We start from the raw sequence: 20000 nt of genomic DNA on the forward strand, positions 1-20000 counted from the left end.
CTACCCACATCGCCATCAGCTGTTGAATGTAAACAAGCTTGCGTCATGTTAATTCCTTAAGTAAAGACGCGTTTCCATATCATTTCTGCTTACTATTTGGTGATTTTGTACAGCTTCAGAAACTTATGTGAGGGATTAAAATATTGTAGACTTTTACCATTAATCGTCTGACTTCCATAGACCGTTCCTGATATCAAATAGTTTAATCGTAGACAAACCGCAAGGTGAAAACGTGTCCCAGTACTGAAGGTTAAACGCATTCTGGCATCAGCGATCACCTCATAACACACACCACGGTTCACTTCACTTCATAAACACCACAGAGTTAGATATACAGTAAAAACACGCGAGGTAACAGCAGAAGCAAGGAGAAATACTGCCGGAAGTTACCATGTGCTCTCTCTCTCTCTCTCTCTCTCTAACGAAGCATTATCTCTACTTAAAATCTCCAGGAATGACAGAGCGAAGGAATTGTTTGTGGATGGCTGAAGAGTTTATTTAGAGGTTATGAAAGGACAGTAATAGAGTTAGTTATACACATGTGAAGTATGTTGTAGTTACATAATTATCTTGTCATTTTTCTTTCCCTCCAACTGCTGACGTCATAACTACCTGGTTAGCTTGTTTTGGGACTTTTTCTTACGTTTATTTGCTTTTGTTTTCAGTTATTTTATATTGTGATTTGTTTTATGAAGTGCTAGAACCCTCCTCCTCCTCTCTCTCTCTCTCTCTTTGTTAATTTATTTGTATTAACACCTTTAGTACTGGAACGCATTTTTACCTAGAGTTTTGGGTGTGATTAGGCGATCTTATTGACATTAGGAAGAGTCTATGGAGGTCAGATGATTAATGGCCAGTCTTCACTATTTTAATCCCCCACATAAGTTTCTGAAGCTGTAAAAATCACCAGAATGAATATGGAAATGCGTCATGGTACTGAATGGGTTAAATCATTTGGGTTTTCAGTGACTCCATGATTTTAGAGGAAGTTTAACAGTGTGTGATGGAAGTTATTTGTGTTTTCCAGGGTGATTCCGTATTGGTGGCAGTTTAACCCTTTCAGTAACATGCTGCATTTTCATATTCATTCTGGTTACTGTTTGGTGATTTTATATAGCTTCAGAAACTCATGAGGGGGGATTGAAATAGTGAAGACCGTGGCTATTAGTCTTCTGACCTCCATAGACTGTTCCTAATGTCAATAAAATGGTCTACCACTACTCAAACCTATGGTAAAAGAGTGTCTCAGTACTGAAAGGGTTAACATGCTATAATGGAAGTTCTCATGTTGCCTAATTTAGTTAAGACACACAAACTGCTCTAAAAAATAAAATACACATGAAATATACACAACAAATAGTTTCCAGTGTCATAATTTATTCCAATGCTACATACATTGCTTAGTGGCGATAACAAGAGCACCACTGAAAACTTAATCCTATGTATAAGTCTCCTTCTCACAGTAAACAGTCTTAGATCCTCCTTTAAGTAGGTTCTGATCCTTCTTGCACAACCTTCACTGTGATATGCATACCTACAGCCTTTATTTATCATATTTCATGTATTTTATCCCTTATTCTATCTTGTTTTGCCTTGGCCAGCCTTGTAAACATAGGTAATTGGATAAGTTTTTTTTAAATAGTGCTTGTAATTAAAGTGTCACAAATTAAGCTATTGTTTATCTATTTTTTTTATCTAGTTGCAAATCTTATTGGTAAAACGGGATCAATATGTCAATCTTCAGTCAACTGTCAGGGTTACCACTATGTGAAATAATTTAGTTTCTCAATCCATCAACTTCAATATTTTCCACTTTTCTCTTGATACAAATTTTACAGAAATCACAAAAGATAACAATGTGCATTCAATTTGTAAAGTATAGAGAATATAACTCTGGATTATCAATATGATGAATAATTTAGTTTCTCAATCCATCAATTTATCGATCTCAATTTCTCACTTTCCACTTAATACAAATTCTAAAAAATTACAAAACGGATTCAATTTGTGAAGTATAGATGAAAAATAATTGTCAGGATTATCAGTATGAGGAATAATTTAGTTTCTCATTCCATCAACTTTGCAATTTTTCACTTTTCTCTTCATACAAATTCCTAAAAATGACAAAACATGCATTCAGTTTGTGAAGTATAGAGGAAAAACTGTTTGGATTATCAATATTTAGTTTTTCAATCCATCAATCTAAATTTTTCACACTCCTCTTAATATAAATTCCAAAAAATGACAAAACATGCATTCAATTTGTGAAGTATAGAGGAAAAACTATCTGGATTATTAATATTTAGTTTCTCAATCCATCAACTTCTCAATCTTCCACTTTCCTCTCAATACAAATTATGAAAAATGAAAAATATGCATTCAAATTGTGAAGTATAGTGAAAAAAAAAAAACTCAGTATTATCAGTATGAGCAATAACAACTTCATCAATCTATCACCTGTTTCAACTTCCACTCTTCTCTCCATCCACAAACTTAACTGTCAACACCAACAGTCAGTCCAACAATTTCCAACAGTCATTGTCAGGGTCAAGAAGAAGAAAAAAAGAAGAAGAAGAAGAAGAAGAAGAAGAAGTTGAGCAATCTGTCAACTCCATAATTTTTTTACTTTTCATTCAAAAAATTTATATAAGTATCAAAAACATCAATTTAATTTTTGCCATATAAATAGTTAAGATTTTCAGTGAACACACCAATTACACTACTTTTCAATTTTTCACTTTGTTTAATCCACAAGCTATAAACATAAAAGAAAAACCATTAATTTGAATTCTTTTTAGCATAGAAACTGTCAAGATTTGCAAAAGTTTAGTCAATTAGTCATCTCTTTAATTTCTGACTTTCCTTCAATCCAAAATCTGAAAATGTGAGAAAAAAGCCATCAATTTAACTTTCGGCATAAGAATTGTCAAGATTTATAAAGTGAACACCATAGATTAATTATATTTTAGTCTAAGAATTGTCAAGATTTATAAAGTGAACACAAAAAAGTTAATCAATCTTCAATTTTGAGTTTTTATCCCATCCAAAATATAAGAATTTCAGAGAAGCCATCAATTCACTTTTTTGGCTTAGAAACTGTCAAGATTTGCAAAAGTTTACTCAATTAGTCTGTTCATCTCTTCAATTTTGACTTTCTCTTCAATCCAAAATCTGAAAACGTGAGAAAAAAAGCCATCAATTTAACTTTTGGCATAAGAATTGTCAAGATTTATAAAGTGAACACAAAAAAAAACTTAATCAATCTTCAATTTTGAGTTTTTATCCTATCCAAAATAAAAAAATAATGAAGAAAATCCATCAATTTACTTTTTGGCAATAGAAAACAGTCAAGATTTGCAAAAGTTAAGTCAATTAGTGTCAAGTTTTCAATTTTTATCTTCGTTTCAATCCAAAAGCTAAAAATATCAAAGCAAAGCCATCAATTTAATTTTCGGCATAAGAATTGTCAAGATTTCCAAAAGTGAAGTCAATTAGTCTGTCAACTCTTCAATTTTCATTTTTTTTCAATCCAAAATCTAAAAAAAATTAAAGAAAAACCATCAATTATTTTTTTTAGCATGAAAACGGTCAAGATTTGCAAAAAAGGTCAGTCAGTCAATCAGTCAATCAGTCAATCAGTCAGTCAGTCAGTCAATTCTTCCATTCTGACCTTCTCTTCCAACCCAAAATCTAAAAATATATATATAAAAAAAACATCAATTTACTTTTTTGTATAGAAACTGTCACTATTTTAAAAATGAACAAGTTAATCAGTCTTCAATTTTGACATTTTATCCAACCCAAAATATGTAAATGTAGAAGCAAACCCATCAATTCAATCTCTGCCACAAGAACTGTCAAGATTTACATAAAAAAAGAAAAAAAAAAAGTCGATCAATTATCTGAACCACTCCATCAATCAATCCAGAATTCTACAGCGCAACACATCAACACAGGCTTTCAAAAAAATAACTCCCAAGTCACATTGTGCATTGCAACACCAAACACTTTCTTACCGATGCAACTCAAAGTACAAGTGTCATCCTAACTTAACCTAACCTAACTCTATATATACAGCAGGGCTTCCAAACACACCCTGAACATGAATCAAGGGCGAATAAAATGTCAAGGGGCGGAAATGCTTAGAGATCAAAATGCTATGACGAGAAATGATACAAGTTCTGGAGGGGATAAGAAATTAAACTGTCCGAAAAATATGATCGTTTAAATGAGTGCGCTAAAATCAAGGCTAAGATTCATAGGTGGCACTGGGCACTTAAGGTGAGGCCCTCTGTGTGTGTGTGTGTGTGTGTGTGTGTGTGTGTGTGTGTGTGTGTGTGTGTGTGTGTGTGTGTGTGTGTGTGTGTGTGTGTGTGTGTTTATCCATGTTTTTCTTGATGAATGAAGTTTTTTACTCATTATTTACTTTTCTTGTTCTATTGGTTGTGTGTGTGTGTGCGTGTGTGTATGCATGTGCATGTGTGCATCGTGTACGTATGTATCTACTTCCTTATTCGCACTTTAATGACTGAGTGACATTTTCAACAAACACGCACCAGAATGTGAGTGTGTGTTAGTATGTGTGTTTGAATGCAAGTACCAGTGTGTCTGTCGGTGCGTGTGTGTGTGTGTGTGTGTGTGTGTGGGTCTCTGTGGCACTGGGCGACTCAGAGTGCCATGTTGCGGCCCTCAATACTGATGGACACAGCTCGCCTGGCCTTGGACATTCTCTTCTTCTCCTGGAACGCCCTCATCTGTTTCTCCAGCCGGTTCATCTCCTTCTTGGAACCCTGGGAGAGATGGAAAGATAATTAACACACCGGAGAGATGGAGGGAAAAATAGCACACACTGGGGAGATGGAGAGAAAATTAGTACACACTGGAGAAATGGAGAGAAATTAACACATACACACACTGGAGAGATGAAAAGATAATTAACACTGGAGAGCTGGAGGGAAAAACAGCACACACTGGGGAGATGGAGAGATAATTAACACTGGAGAGACAGATATGGAGAGTTAATTAATCTCCTTCTTGGCAGATAATCTATATACAAACCTTCCAAAACTGGCATTTTTTGTGGGCTGGTCTCTATATAGACACTTATTCTATCTGTCTGTCTGTCACTCATACCATTCCAAACTGAGACACACAAACACATATGAGAAATGAATATAAGACAAAAAATGCAGAAAAAAATAACAAACTCACAAGAAATGAACAAAGACAAAAAATGCAAAAAATAAACTCATGAGAGATTAATAGAAGACAAAAAATGCAGAAAAAAAAAAAAATAACAAACTCACAGACACAAACAGAATTAAAATCGGTCAAATAGTAAAGGAGATATAGGCCTAACAGTAATGTCACTCGTACCCTTGTCAACCAACCATATCTCCCCATACACACACACACACACACACACACACACACACACATTGTCCTTAGGGTCTTTAGATTTTACCGCACTAAGTTGTAGTGTGGTTTATGAATACATTCCTTACTAGTAACAAAATTCATTAAGTAAATCATTATCTGGCATCTCAAATACCCAGACATTGCCAACACTGCCTCTCAGGGCCGGTCACCACTTGTGTTTTGTCAGTGGTGGACTACGCATACAAGTTAGTGTTCAAAGTTTTTGCAATTTTTCTATTTTCTCATTCTTAGTCTATCATGTCAAGGAGAAAGAACTGTACCACACACCAGCAGTGTTACCTCAAACTGAACAGGTACAAAAACGAGTGTGTGGAAAATATGAAGGATGTGAGTCACTGCAAACATTCATATCAATATAATGTATGTGAAAAATATGAAGAAATGGTGAAGTCAATTATATCCAGTCACAAGTCCTAGATGTGAGTAAGTATCTCTAAACATTCATATCAATATACTGACACACATTATCACCAATCAAACACATATTACACCCATATATACACTCGATTCTTTGCTCAGTTCTGTGGCAGAGTCTGTACGTACGTATATATACAGGTAACTCAATTTACACGATAGATGCGTTCCAAGAGGCATCGCATATTTCAAAATTCGCATAAAACAAACTTGTAATTCTCATAAGAAACAATAGATAATAGAGGGATGTGGGATGTGGTCCAAATCGTGTATAAGCAAACCGATCGCGTAAATTTAATCAATTATAATATTTTTTTGGTTGCGTATTAACAAAAACGCATAAATTAAACACGCGTAAATCAAGAGTTACCTGTATGTCAATCTGGAATACCCTTCTGGTAGTGAAATATACAAAGACGTATGGATGAAAGTCAGTAGAGTCTATAGTTAAATTATTTTAATTTGGTAGTACACTCATCTGCCCTGCTGCCGGGAAAAGGGTTAGCACACTGGACAGATGGAGAGAAAATTAACACACACTGGAGAGATGGAGAGAAAATTAACACACACTTGAGAGATGGAGAGATGAAGAGAGTGTTTTACCTTCTCTAATAAAGACACTAACTCTTGCTCACCTCTATGATGCAAGTCTCTCATGGCATTTGTGATCATTACAAACAGTTACATTCTTTTTTTTTTTTTTTTATGTAAGAGGGAATATCACTTATGGTAAAAAAGATACATTATTCTTTTTTTTCTCTTGTTTTTTTTTCATGTAAGAGTGAACACTGCTAATGGTAAAAAGAAAAAAAAAATTCTCGTTTTTTTTTCATGTAAGAGGGAACACCAGCTAAGGGTAAGAAAGAAATAAAAATAACATTCTTTTTTTCTTTTTTTTTCATGTAAGAGAACACCAGCTTAGGGGAAAATAAAAAATAAATTGAACTTCTTCCCAATCACAACCCAGTGCAACATACAGACTCCAAAGCAAGGAACACCACAAACACCAACTCCTCCACAACTCCATGAATAAAAAAATAAATAAATGAATAAATAATAATAATAATAAAAATAAATAAGATAAAAAAAATAATAAAATACAAAACAACTATTCCACATACCCTGCTAAGATCCACCTCTGACTTCCACTTGGGTCTGTTGACATAGTCCTTGACAGAGGGCAGGGGCACACGGGCACGGTAGCACCAGCCAGGGTCACCAGGTCTGAGGGGCTTCCTGGAAACAGAATAAAAGTTTCAGCACATTTATCCCTTTCTTTTGGCTAACTCTCGGACCAGCACGGGACTGGCATCTCAGTAGGAAAGACCATAACATTAGGGTTTCAAGACATTTATCCTCTCCCTGCTTTTTTTTTTTTTTTGGCTAATTCTTTCAAACCTGCATGGAAACTGCCATCTCAGTGAGAAAGACAATAAGAGTTTGAAGACATTATTCTCTTTCTTTTATCTAACTCTCTTAGACTTGCATGGGAACTGGCATCTCAGTGGGCCTTTTTTGTTCACTCCATCTGTTGTCTGTGGCCAGTTTTCCCCTCTTACATACAGAGGAGGAGAGCAGAGATGAGGTGTCAGCCATCAGACCAAAGCATGTATTGAAAAAAATGACTGTTTCCTAATCCCACAGAGATGACTACGAGTGTTTTTAAATGTGTTTGTACTGTTTATAATGTTGGAATTCTGTTCATCTGTCACTAGAATCATAAAAACCCAGCTTCAATTTAGGAGTGCTGCAATCTTCAAGACAACCTCACATGAGGACTGCCACAGTTTACAGATTATCACATTGCCTGCGTCTGGCAGTGCAGTGAGCATTGCCATGATTATCTTACTATTCCCATTATCTTTCTGTGAAACATGCTTATATAAAATATGTATTATATATACTTATGTATTATATATGCCATAAATATGTCTAACCATCATTGTCATCAGCCATTGAGAAATAAATATGCTGCCTTTGATTGAGAAACAAATTCTGGCATCTGAATTCATAATCTTTGAATGTTATAAACACACACAGAAAAAAATTTCATGGCCCTTTAAGACCCCAATGGCATGAGATGTGGCCCTCCAGTCATTTGAGTTGGAGACACCCGCACTAATGATGATACTCCTTCATAACACTGTATATCTGACTTGTGAATAAAGGTACTGGATCCCTCTCTCTCTCTCTCACCCGGACTCATCAAACTGTTGCTCGTCCTTCTTGGTGACCCCGGACGCCTGGTGAAGGTCAAGGTCACGCTGCAGACGCTCCTCTCGACTCAGACCTGCCGGGAGAGAAAAAAACACATAAAAAGCAAAGAAAATAAAAAAAACAAAGATAAAGACAGGAAGAAAACACAAAAAAAAACACAAAGAAAGCAAAAATTTTAGACAAAAACAAGACAAACTGAACTAAAATAAGAAACAAAAAAATAAACAGAAAAAAGATAAAAACTAACAAAAAGAGAAAAGCAGAAACAGGAAAAAAAAAAGTTGAAACAGAAAGAGAAGAAAAGAGAAAGAAAAATAGGAAAACAAAACAAAGAGACAAAGATAAAAATTAAGAAAAAAAGAAAACAAAAAACAAAAATACAAAATACAAACAAAGAGAACCCCAAAAAAACAAAGAAAGAAAAAGAAAGATAAAAACAAGACAAAACTGAACCCCTAATGGAGGAAGAGGACACAAATACACACAAAGATTGACAAAAAATAAAATAAATACAAGAAAAATCCAGACCCTTTTTTATTTATTTATTTATCTTTTTTTAATACCATGTGGGCTTTTCATGGGAATTAATGGGTAAAGGGAATAATTTTTGCGGTAACCATTGCCCCGAGTGAGGAAGCCCAACCTACACTCAGACCATGGACAGGATTCGAACCCATGCACTCGGAGACCCCCTGAACTCCAAAGCACACATGGTTCCACTGTACCACCCTCAATAAAGAACACAAAACAAAACAAAAACAAAACAGGTAAATAAAAGATAAATCAAACCATTAATACAGGAAGACAATTAAAAAAAGACAAAGAACCCAAAAAACAAGATAAAAACAAGATAAACAACCTTTAATATAGAAAGACAACCCAAAAAAAACACAGACAAAAAAAATAAGATAAAACCCTTAACCCTTAAAGTACGAGGGATTGATTTACTTTCCATCTGTTGCAACGGGGAAAAATCACACCTGTCAAAAATGTTAAAAATATTTTTGTCTTATAAAAACATATTTCTGTGTTATTCTGAGTACAACGATGTAGTTTTAACATGTTATGACCTCTGAGAGCAAAGTTATTGCATATCAAAACATTCATGGCTGAACCCGCCGCTAAGAAATACCCCCCCAAGCTCCGATAACACCGCGCTCGCTCTCTCTCTCTCTCTCTCTCTCTCTCTCTCTCTCTCTCTCTCTCTCTCTCTCTCCCTCTCCACATATTACAAGTATTGTGGATTTCTATAATAATTGGAATGTGGCAACTCTTATTAGCAATGAGATTCACGTGGTTTGGCCGACAAGCACAGTCCTGTAGAGGCAACCAGGGGTGACACACACCAACGCATTGCTTGAGGGGAATATGCTACGTGAGGTTTATGAACGTCGCTGTGAGGGTTGGTCTCTGTCTCCCAGATCACTATCAGAATCACTACTGGAGTCTTCACTTTCTTCTGTCTCAATAAAAAAATTGTTGTCTTCATTTTCATTACTCCTCAATGTCATTACCGAGTAACACTGACATGACATCATTCGGAGTACTGTTTCCTCCCTCCGGTCACGGGGGTTGCCAGATGTCAGCTCAAAATGGGAAAAGATGACCTATCGTGAGGGAACATATGTCTCAAGGCTCAAGCAGGTGAGCGAGAAAAGATGCCAGATACCTCCACTTGCCCTAGGACCAATAGTGAGGGGGAGAAATTCAAAGGTTTAGCGCGGAAAAATCATGATTACCGATACGATCCCCGCCTCTCCACACGCGACGCTACAATCGTACCAATACGATCATCGGACTTTAAGGGTTAATATAGAAAGACAACCCCAACCCCCAAAACGAAAGAAACTAAAAAAACCAGACAACAGAACCCTTAATATAGAAAGACAACCCAAAAAAACACAAAGAAACCCAAAACAACAAGACAGGTCGACTCCTTACTCTTGAAATCATCAGAGACATTGAAGATTGGCCGGGACCACATTGAGATGAGCCGTCCACAGCGCTCCTTGTTCATCTTGAGTTCCTTGGGGTGCTTATAGAGGTACATGACGGCCTTCCCAATGCCCGAGGTCTTCAGCATGTCCTGGGAGAGTGGCGGCAGCTGGCGGGATGGTTCAGAGCTCAGTATGTGGTCGTGGTGGTGGTGTAAGTAACATGTTTTGAAAAGTTATATTGATGGTGGTAGTGTAAATAAATACGTGTTTTTTAAAGGGTTCTATTCGTGGCTGGGTGGGCTTTCAAGTGGACAAACTGATAACTACTGAGTGGCGGCACCTGGTGTGTTGGTTTAAGGGTCAGTTTGTGGTGGTGGTGGTGGTATAAATAAGTAGGTGTTTTTGACCCATTAAGTGTTTCTCGCATCACATGACGTTTTACAGATATTTTGTTTTACGCTAATTGTTTGCCTTGTATGAGCATTAGTTAGTTTAGTTAGTTTCCTGGGAGTGTGAGGCAAGTTTTCCTACAAGGTACGGGAATTCTGGGTACTGTCCTGCCACCAGAGATGTCCTTATTGTCATGGCAACTAGATGCTTTCTATGTGAAGTGCTGTGTTGAAGAGTACCACACACTGCTACCATTCTAAGAACCATCAATGCTATAAAACTTGAAATATGTAAAAAAAAAAAAAAAAACTAGTGTGGAAATAATGTTAGCAGGCACATACATGTTACCTGTGTGGCTCATTAAACTGCCAAAGGTTGAATTTATGTTATATGTATGATTTTGTCTTGAAAATGAGTTTATTCAGTTTATGTATGTAGTTTTACTAAATAAACTAATGGTTGCATGTAAAGTATGTTGAAGACAGTGTATGAAGCACATCACAAATTAAGGGAGATGTGACAACAGCACAGGTAGAGAATTCCTTGTCTGGCAGCCTAAAGCAGGGATTGAAAAATGGTGCGCTGATCCCTTTAAATGTTTTCATTGTGTTTCTTGGTTGATTTTGAGTGTTTTGGGAAAAAGATTTTGCAACCTAATGTCAATAAAATTGTTTAATTATGCACAAAACTCAAGGTAAAAAGTGTCCCAGTACTGAAGGGGGTTAAATTAGTGAAGACTGGTCATTAATCTGATCTCCATAAACCCTTGCTAATGTCAATAAAATGGTCTAATCGTACACACACACACAAACACAAACACACACACACAAACATATGAAGAAAAAAAAAAGAAAAAAAGAAAAAAAAGTAGAAAGTGAGAAAAAAAAAAAATCAGATAAGTAAAAAACAAGTAAAATAAGAAAACGGAAAGATTTATAAATGAAAACAACATGAAGAAAAAAAATTACAGTAGCAAACAACCATGCCTCTCTGCCACACCCTGCCATAATACCCTGCCACACCCTACCTGCGTCAGCCACTTGATCACACCCTCCCTGATCTTGGCGGCCGGCAGGGAGCGATCCGGCATGGGGGCCAGCCAGTCGGTGAGGGCGGAGAGGATATTAGCATCCAGGAAGCCTTCAATGAGATTATGCTTGTTGATTTGACTCATGGCCAGGTTAAGCATTGCAATCTTCTTAGTGGCTGGCAGGTGTTTCTCATTCAGCATCCGATCCTCCTCTGCTGCCTGCCGCATCTGTGGGGTGATGATTGGTGTTGAGAGGAATATAAAGGGTGTTTGAGGGTACTGTGTGGTGCTGAGAAGGATTAAAAGTGTGTTTCTAGGGTGTTGAGTGATGTTGAGTGGGATATAAAGGGTGTTTAAAGGTGTTGAATGGTGTTGAGAGGAATATAAAGGGTGTTTGAGGTGTTGAGTGGTGTTGAGAGGAGTATAAAAGGGTGTTTAGGATGTTGAGTGGTGTTGAGAGGGATATAAATGGTGTTTAAGGATGTTGAATGGTGTTGAGAAGGATATAAAGGGTGTTTGGGGTGTTGAATGGTGTTAAGAGAGTTATAAATGATGTTGAATGATGATGAGGGCATGGATTAACCCCTTCCCGGCAGCGGATCTATATATAAATGTTTTGAAGATCATCGATATATAAACACTTGTTCTTATTTTACTGCACTAAGTTGTAGCGTGGGCTGTTTATACACAATTCCTTACAAATTACAAAATTCATAAAAACAATAAGATAAAAGCAAGACAAACTGAATCCTTAATATTGAAAGACAACCCAAAATAAGACAAAAAAAAAAAATAAAAAAATAAAAACCTTAATAGAAAGAAATTCATTATTTGGCATCTCAACTACCAAAACACTGGTCAAAATGTTCCCTCAAGGTCGGTCACCACTTGTGCCTTGTTGATGGTGGATTTGCTGCACACATAAGCTAATATTGGCAGTTTTTGCATTATTTACACTTCTTAAATCATTAGCCTATCATGTCAAGGAGAAAGAACTGTACCACATGCCACCAACATTGCCTAAAATCAAACAGGTACAAAACATGCACTTACGTGAAAAAAATACAAAAGAAAAGTGGAAGTAAATCACATCCAGGTCACAAGTACTGGATGTGAGTCACTAAAATATTCATACAAGCATATTGACATACATCACCACCAATCAAACACACACAACACTTACATAGAGACTCAATTGTTTTAGTTTAGCAGCAGAGTCTGTATATAAATGTCACTTGGTCAGTTTTGCAACAGTCTGTATATAAATGTCACTTTTTTTTATTTATTTATACCATGTGGGCTTTTCACAGTAATTTATGGACTAAAGGAGATACTTTTTTGTGGTACCTCCTATCTCAAAGCCCACCCGCTAGGAAACAGTTGCCCAAAGTGAGGAAGCCCAACCTACACTCGAACCATGAACAGGATTCGAACCCATGCGCTTGGAGATCCCTCAGAGCCCAAAGCACTGTACCACGGCGGCCCTACTTGGTCAGTTTTGCCACAAGGTCTATATAAATGTCAATCAGGAGTAACATATGCCTGGAAACTCTATATAGACTGGATGAAAGTCGGTAGCATCTATATATCAACAATTTTCTACTTGGTAGTTCGCTTGTCTGTCCTGCTGCCGGAAAGAGGTTAAAGGAGAGGGTGTTGAGTGGTGTTGAGGGGGATACAAAAGGTGTTTAAGGTGTTGAATAGAGTTTGAAGTGGTTAAAGGATGTTTTGTGGAGGTGTTTAATGGTGTCTGGGTGGTGAGTGTGTTACATGGATGTGTTATGGATGTTTGAAGGTTAAATTAATGGTGTTGAAAAGGATATGAAGGATCTTTGAAGCAGATAAAGGATGTTTGAAAGAAAAAGTGAGAAAGTGACAGATAAAGAAAGAAAGAAAGAAAAAAAGAAGGGAAGAAAGAGAGAAAGGAAGATAGAAAGAAAAAAAATAGTTACATTACATCAAATGAGAGCAGAGAAAAAAAGAAAACGAAAAAACAAAACAAATAAAAAAACAGGAAAAAATGTGCTTAAGCATGTATGAATGTAAATAGCCAGCTCTCTCTCTCTCTCTCTCTCTCTCTCTGTGCTTATGTATGTATGTATAAATGCATATAACCTTTTCCTCTCCTTTCCCTCACTCTCATCTTAACCCCTCCCTGTCCCCTCTCCCTCTCTCCCCTCTTACCCTCTTAACGATGATGGCAATATGCTCCTCATTGTCGTTAATTATATCTACATTATTTTTGCGCCTCTTCAGTTTCCCTCCTTCTTCCTTCTTCTTCGCCATCATCATGTCAAAATCGTTTACAAAGTACTGTTCGTCCGAGTTCTTTGCCTGCTGCCTGATTGCCTCGTCGTCACTGTCGGAGAGCTGCGGGAGAGCCTGTGGGGAGAGTGGGAGTGTGAGAGAGTTGGGAGGGTCTGGGAAAAGGGGATTAGAAAAGGGAGAGCTGGGGGAGTGTGGGGAAAAAAGGAGTAGGATAGTGGGAGAGCTGTAGGAGGGTCAGTATGTGTGTGTGTGTGAGAGAGAGAGAGAGAGAGAGAGAGAGAGAGAGAGAGAGAGAGAGAGAGAGAGAGAGAGAGAGAGAGAGAGAGAGAGAGAGAGAGAGAGAGAGAGAGAGAGAGAGAGAGAGTAAACAATATAAATTCAAGGTTATCAACAAAAAGAAAAGGAAGAAGAAGAAGAAGAAGAAGAAGAAGAAGAAGAAGAAGAAGAAGAAGAAGAAGAAGAAGAAGAAGAAGAAGAAGAAGAAGAAGAAGAAGAAGAAGAAACACATAGAAAAATAAATAAATAAGCCTACTTTAAAATTTCAACTCTCCTTAATAAACTTGAGACGAGAAACAACAACAACAACAACAACAACAAATAGCCAATAAAATAAGGCCATGATTACTTACTTTCTCACCCCCCTCCGCTCCCTCCTCGGCACCCCCATCGCCAGGCACGGGGCTCCCTGGTGGTGGCCCCTCCCCGCCTGACTCCCCTCCACTGCCCTTGCTCTTCTTGCCTCTCTGAAAGAATAGGTTAGGTTAAGATTTTTTTCCTTTTTATTTTCCCATTTTCTTTATTTCATTAATTTTTGAGAGAGAGAATATTAAAGAAGGCAGTTAATCTCTCTCTCTCTCTGTCTCTCTCTCTTTCTGTGTTTATCATCCTCTTTCTCTCTCTCTCTGTTTAATTATTTTCTCTCAAGCAAAGATTTCCTTATTAGTAATCTGACTCTCTCTCTCTCTCTCTCTCTCTCTCTCCATCTCAAAACCCCAACCAAACAACAATATATTCCCCTCTCACCCCTCACTTTCTCACTCCCTCAAACACACACACCATCTTACCCAACCCCTCTCTCCCTCTCTCTCTCTCTCTCTCTCTCTCTCTCTCTCTCTCTCTCTCTCTCTCTCTCTCTCTCTCTCTCCCTCTCCCTCTCACCTCTGGCCCACTGCTGTCGCTATCACTACCACTCAACATTGCCTTCTTCCTCCTTTTCCCAGGCATCTTCTTCTGTCTGGGCGCATCATCCTCTGAATCGCTCACTCTCCCAGATCCACTCCCAGACCCACTGCCACTGGTCTTCTTCTTCCTCTTCACCTGCTGTGTGGAGAGAGGAAGGAGTGAGTGGGGAGTGGTGGTGGTGGATGAGTGGGTTAAGAATAGCATGAGGAAAAAAATGTAAAGATGATTTTGATATGCAAATAGTGGTTGGTGTTGTTGTAGTGGTGGTGGTGGTGAAATATAAACAACTTGATAAAAAAAATAAGCAAAAATGATATAATAATAATATGATGATGAAGAAGAAGAAGAAGATGAAGAAGAAATAAACATGTAAATAAAACAAATAAATAAAAGAAGGTTCACACTATATAAATACAATACCATCTCCATCTCCTCTTCTTCTTCCTCCTACTTTTCTACTTCTTCCACCTCCTCCTCCTCCTCCTCCTCCTCTTTCTCCTCCTTTACTAATTCCTCCACCTCCTCCTCCTCTTCCATTACATTTTCTTCTTCCTCCTCCTCCATCACCTTTTCTTCTACCTCCTCCTCCTCCTTTCCTCCTTCCTCTACATCCTCCTCCTCCTCATTTTTTTTTCATTCACCTCCTCCCTACTCCTCCACCACCACCTCCTCCTCTTCCTACTCCTTTTTTCTTCCTCCACCTCCTCCTCCATCACCACCACCACCACCACTACCACCTCCTCCTCCTCCTTTCTCCACTGACCTTCTTCCGTTTTCCAATATCCGAATCTGATCCACCCGAATCCGACAGCACTTTGCGTTTCCGTGGCGACCCGCTGCCTGACCTTGACCCCGACCTTGACCTCGACCTTGACCTTGAGCGTGATTTACTGCTGCCGCTGCGTGACCTGGGATTAGAAAAAAGGTCAGGGTTGTTTTTGTTTGCTTGTTTGCTTTTGTTATTGTTTTGTTTGTTGGTAAAAAAAATGAAAAGAAGAGAAAAAGAAAAAAATGGTGAATAGTAGTAGGAGGAGGAGGAGGAGGAGGAGGAGGAGGAGGAGGAGGAGGAGGAGGAGGAAAGGAGGAGGAGGAAGGAGGAGGAGAAAATGGAAGAAAAAAGAAAAAGAAATAAAAGGAAAAAGAAAAAAGAGAAAAATCAAAAGAAAGAGAAAGAAAAGAAAGAAAATTAGAGAAAAAGAAAATAAAGAAAAAAGAAAGAAAAGAAAGTTATAAAAAAAGAAAAAGCAAAAAGAGAAGAAAAAGAAGACAAAATGAAATAAAAAAGAAAAAGAAGAAAAAAAAGAAATAATAAAAAAGAAGAAGAAAAAAGAAAAGCAGCACACGTGACCCACCTGGCCGGGCTGGCTGACCCGCTCCGTGACCCCGACCGGCTTCTTGACCTTGATCTTGACTTGGACCTTGACCTTGATCTTGACCTGCTGCGGGAACTTCCAGACCCTGACCTTGACCTGGAACGTGACTTGGATCTTGATCGTGACCTTGACCTTGACCCAGACTTCGACCTTGACCTCGACCTTGATCTTGACCCAGATTTCGACCTTGATCTTGACCCGGATTTCGACCTTGACCTTGATCTTGACCCAGACTTTGACCTTGACCTTGATCTTGACCCAGACTTTGACCTCGACCTTGATCTTGACCCGGATTTTGACCTCGACCTTGATCTTGACCCGGATTTTGACCTTGACCTTGAGCGTGACCCGGACTTTGATCTTGACCTAGAACGTGACCCAGATTTTGACCTTGATCTTGAACGTGATCCAGATTTCGACCTCGACCTTGACCTTGAACGTGACCCGGACTTTGACCTAGCGGGACTTTGGGATGGGGAGGGACGTGGGGATGACCTTGGCGACCTTGGGCTACCTTCGCCTCCTTCCCCCCCTCCCCTTCTGAATCTGAGCCCCCAAAAACCTCCTCAGAAACCTTCTTCTTCTCCTGGTCTTCTGGGGGGGAGGAGGGGCGATCCGTGGGAGGTGAGGAGGGGGGGCTGCGGTCTTTCTTTCCCCCCTCCTCCTCCACCTCCGCCTGCTGTCTTCCGCTATTGTCCTCCTCATCACTGTCCATCACCGACCGTCGCTCCTCCACCTCACTGTCACTGCCACCCCCTGACCTGTTGGATTAGGTTAGGTTAGGTTAGGTTAGGTTAGGTAAGGTAAGGTAAGGTAAGGTTAGGTAAGGTAAGGTAAGGTTAGAGTAGGTTAGGTTAGGTTAGGTTTGAGTAGGGTGGGTTAGAAGTGGTTCAGGTTAGGTTAGGTTATATTATTTCTGTCAGAGCCTGGTAAACCTTCACTGGCATCCTGAAAACACCTGACAGCCACAAAAATAGTCACTAAATCATTGCTGCTGTAAAAATACTCTTGAAAATCCTAATATTTATGTTGGGTTGGGCTGGGCTAGGTTGGGTTAAAGTTACAGCAGGTTCACGTGTCAATATGCGACTGAAATTGCAAGTCACTAGAAGCATCAAATGAGCCCTTCTAGTTGGAACACATTCACACACACACAACAACTGGGAAGCATCGGTTGGTTGGCCAGAAGTGAATGTAAACAAACAGCTACCCAACAAGATGTCTTCCTCCGGTGACGATGAAGACTGCAATCAAATTAAATCCTAACAAGTCTTCAGTCCTCACCTCCACCAACACCCTGCATAGAAGGAAGCAGTCACCGGAGAGTGGCAGCGATCTCATCAAACATCAAGTTGCGTAAGCTTTTTCTGCTGTATAATTCAGTTTCAGGGTCCCAGATGAGTTCTTTTTCCCTCACCAACTCTACAATCTTCTTCTGTACACTGACACCACATTCTCAAACCTTTCTCTGTGACGTCACAATGTAAACAGTCACAAATCAACTGAACACGACCAACATGTCTGTCTTGTTAAGCACCAATATTCAGTCGGAAACTTTACCAACTTGCAATTTATCTCACAAATTGACATGTGTGAACCTGTCTTTCCACACACAAATAAATAAATAAATAACCAGTTGAAAGCAGTGTTACTAACCGTCGGCCAGCCTCATCATCACTGGCATTGGCGCTGCTGACACTGGAGCGACGGGAGGCCCTGGAGGAGGCACGGGAGGTACGAGAGGTACGGGAAGCACGGGAGGCACGAGATGCACGGGAGGCAACGGACTTCATGGACTCGTTGTCAGAATCCTCGCCTCCTGACGGGCTGGAGCGGCCATCTTCCTCAGCTAGGGGAGAGAGAGAAGGGGTAGAGGTGTTAGATGCTAGGGAAAAGAGAGAGAGAGAGAGAGAGAGAGAGAGAGAGAGAGAGAGAGAGAGAGAGAGAGAGAGAGAGAGAGAGAAATCATAAAATTCTTGAAAATCTTAATAACTTTAACTGCAATAATAAAAATGTCTTTGAAAATATTATGACTTCAAAAAACTTCCACTAGAATCACTAAAAAGCCTAAAAAAAATAATAACTTCCAAAACTTCACCTAGAATTTAAAAAAAAAGCCTTGAAAAACGCTAAAAAATACTGACAACTTCACAAACTTCACACGAAAAACAACATAACAGTCACGGAAACACAAATATCTTTCAAAACACTTAAAATTATCAACCAGAAACACAGAAACATCTTAAAAACTTCAATAACTTCCTTTAAACCTTGTCATACTACCACTAACACCACAAACAGTCCTGGAAACACAAATAACTTTTAGAAACACTTAAAATTAGCAAGTAGAAACACAGAAGCACCTAAAAAAAATTCAAAGAAACACAGAAGCAACTCAAAAACTTCAATAACTTCCTTTAATTTTTTTTATTCTACTATTTACAGTCTTGGAAACACAAATAACTTCCGAAACATTTATAATTAGCAACCAGAAACACAAAAACACCTTAAAAACTTCAATAACTTCCATCAAACCCTGTTATTATACCACTAACACCACAAACAATACTGGAAACACAAATAACTTCCCGAAACAATTAAAATAACAACCAGAAACACAAAAAAAACTCAAAAACTTCAGGTAGAATTGTAAAAACGTCTTTCAAACACTAACAACTTCACAAACTTAACACAAACAGTCCTGAAAACTAAAATAACTTCCGAACACTCAAAATCACCAGCTAGGAACACAAAAACACCTTAAAAACTTCAATAACTTCCATCAAACCTCGTTATTCTACCACTAACACCTCAACCAGTCCTGGAAACACGTAACTTCTGAAACACTTAAAATAACCAGAAAAAAAAAAACTCAAAAACTTCAGCTACAATTGTAAAAACATCCTTGAAAACACTAACAACTTCACAAACTCCACAAAAACAGTGCAGAAAGCTAAAATAACTTCTGAAACACTCAAAATCAGCAACTAGAAGCACAAAAACACCTTAAAAACTTCAACAACTTCCATTTTACAACTAACACCATGAAATACCTTAGAAAAAACACAGATAACTTCCAGAAATACTCAAAATCAGCAACTAGAAGCACAAACACCTTAAAAACTTCAATAACTTCCATCAAACCTCGTCATTTTACGACTAACACCATGAAATACCTTAGCAAAACACCAATTAACTTCAAAACACGCCAAAATAAACACAAAAACCACGGAAATCAAAATAATAAAACACACGTGGAGAAAAAATAGGAAGAAAAACAATGAAAGAAGAAAAAAGTGAAAAATAATGACAATATTTACAAATCTCGACCTTCAATAAAGTATGGCCACATTTTACTCTATTTTAAGGAATCTGGTGTTGAATTTTGCTAGTGCGTGGTGTTAATGGGTCTTTTAGTACATACCTGACTCCATCGCAGGTGTGTGGGTGGCCAGGTAAAGCAGGTGTGGGCAGGTGTGTGTGTATTTGTATTAGGTCTCGTCGCCGCCACCACCACGGCCGCCATCAACACTTTGTAAACAACATGGTCAGTTATTAATTTTATGTCTATTTTTTGTTTTCTTGTCTTTTCCTTTATTTTTATTAGTTAATTTTTAGTTTTGTAATTTATTCATTTAGTTTTTTGTGTAAATGTTGAGAGTTTTGTGTTGTTTTATGTTTTGTTTTATATGCATAATCACTCTTTGTCTTGGTTTGTTTATTCATATCTTTTTTTTTAATGTTTTGTAA

The 20000-nt window shown here is 38.2% G+C and overlaps 1 protein-coding gene across 1 annotated transcript; it reads right to left on the reverse strand.

Moving 5' to 3' along the window:
• Positions 1–1357: 1357 nt before the first annotated feature.
• On the reverse strand, positions 1358–19794 carry LOC123514301 (protein IWS1 homolog). The gene is given in 13 exon segments (XM_045272126.1): positions 1358–4790; positions 6975–7089; positions 8050–8143; positions 10012–10174; positions 11425–11655; positions 13612–13809; positions 14325–14438; positions 14854–15015; positions 15641–15785; positions 16230–16776; positions 16779–17011; positions 17907–18099; positions 19675–19794. Coding segments are annotated over 13 exon segments (2328 nt in total). The 5' UTR covers positions 19685–19794; the 3' UTR covers positions 1358–4667.
• Between the last annotated feature and the right edge of the window lie 206 nt (positions 19795–20000).

Source organism: Portunus trituberculatus, chromosome 5 (assembly GCF_017591435.1).
Source record: "Portunus trituberculatus isolate SZX2019 chromosome 5, ASM1759143v1, whole genome shotgun sequence".
Classification (NCBI taxonomy): domain Eukaryota; kingdom Metazoa; phylum Arthropoda; class Malacostraca; order Decapoda; family Portunidae; genus Portunus; species Portunus trituberculatus.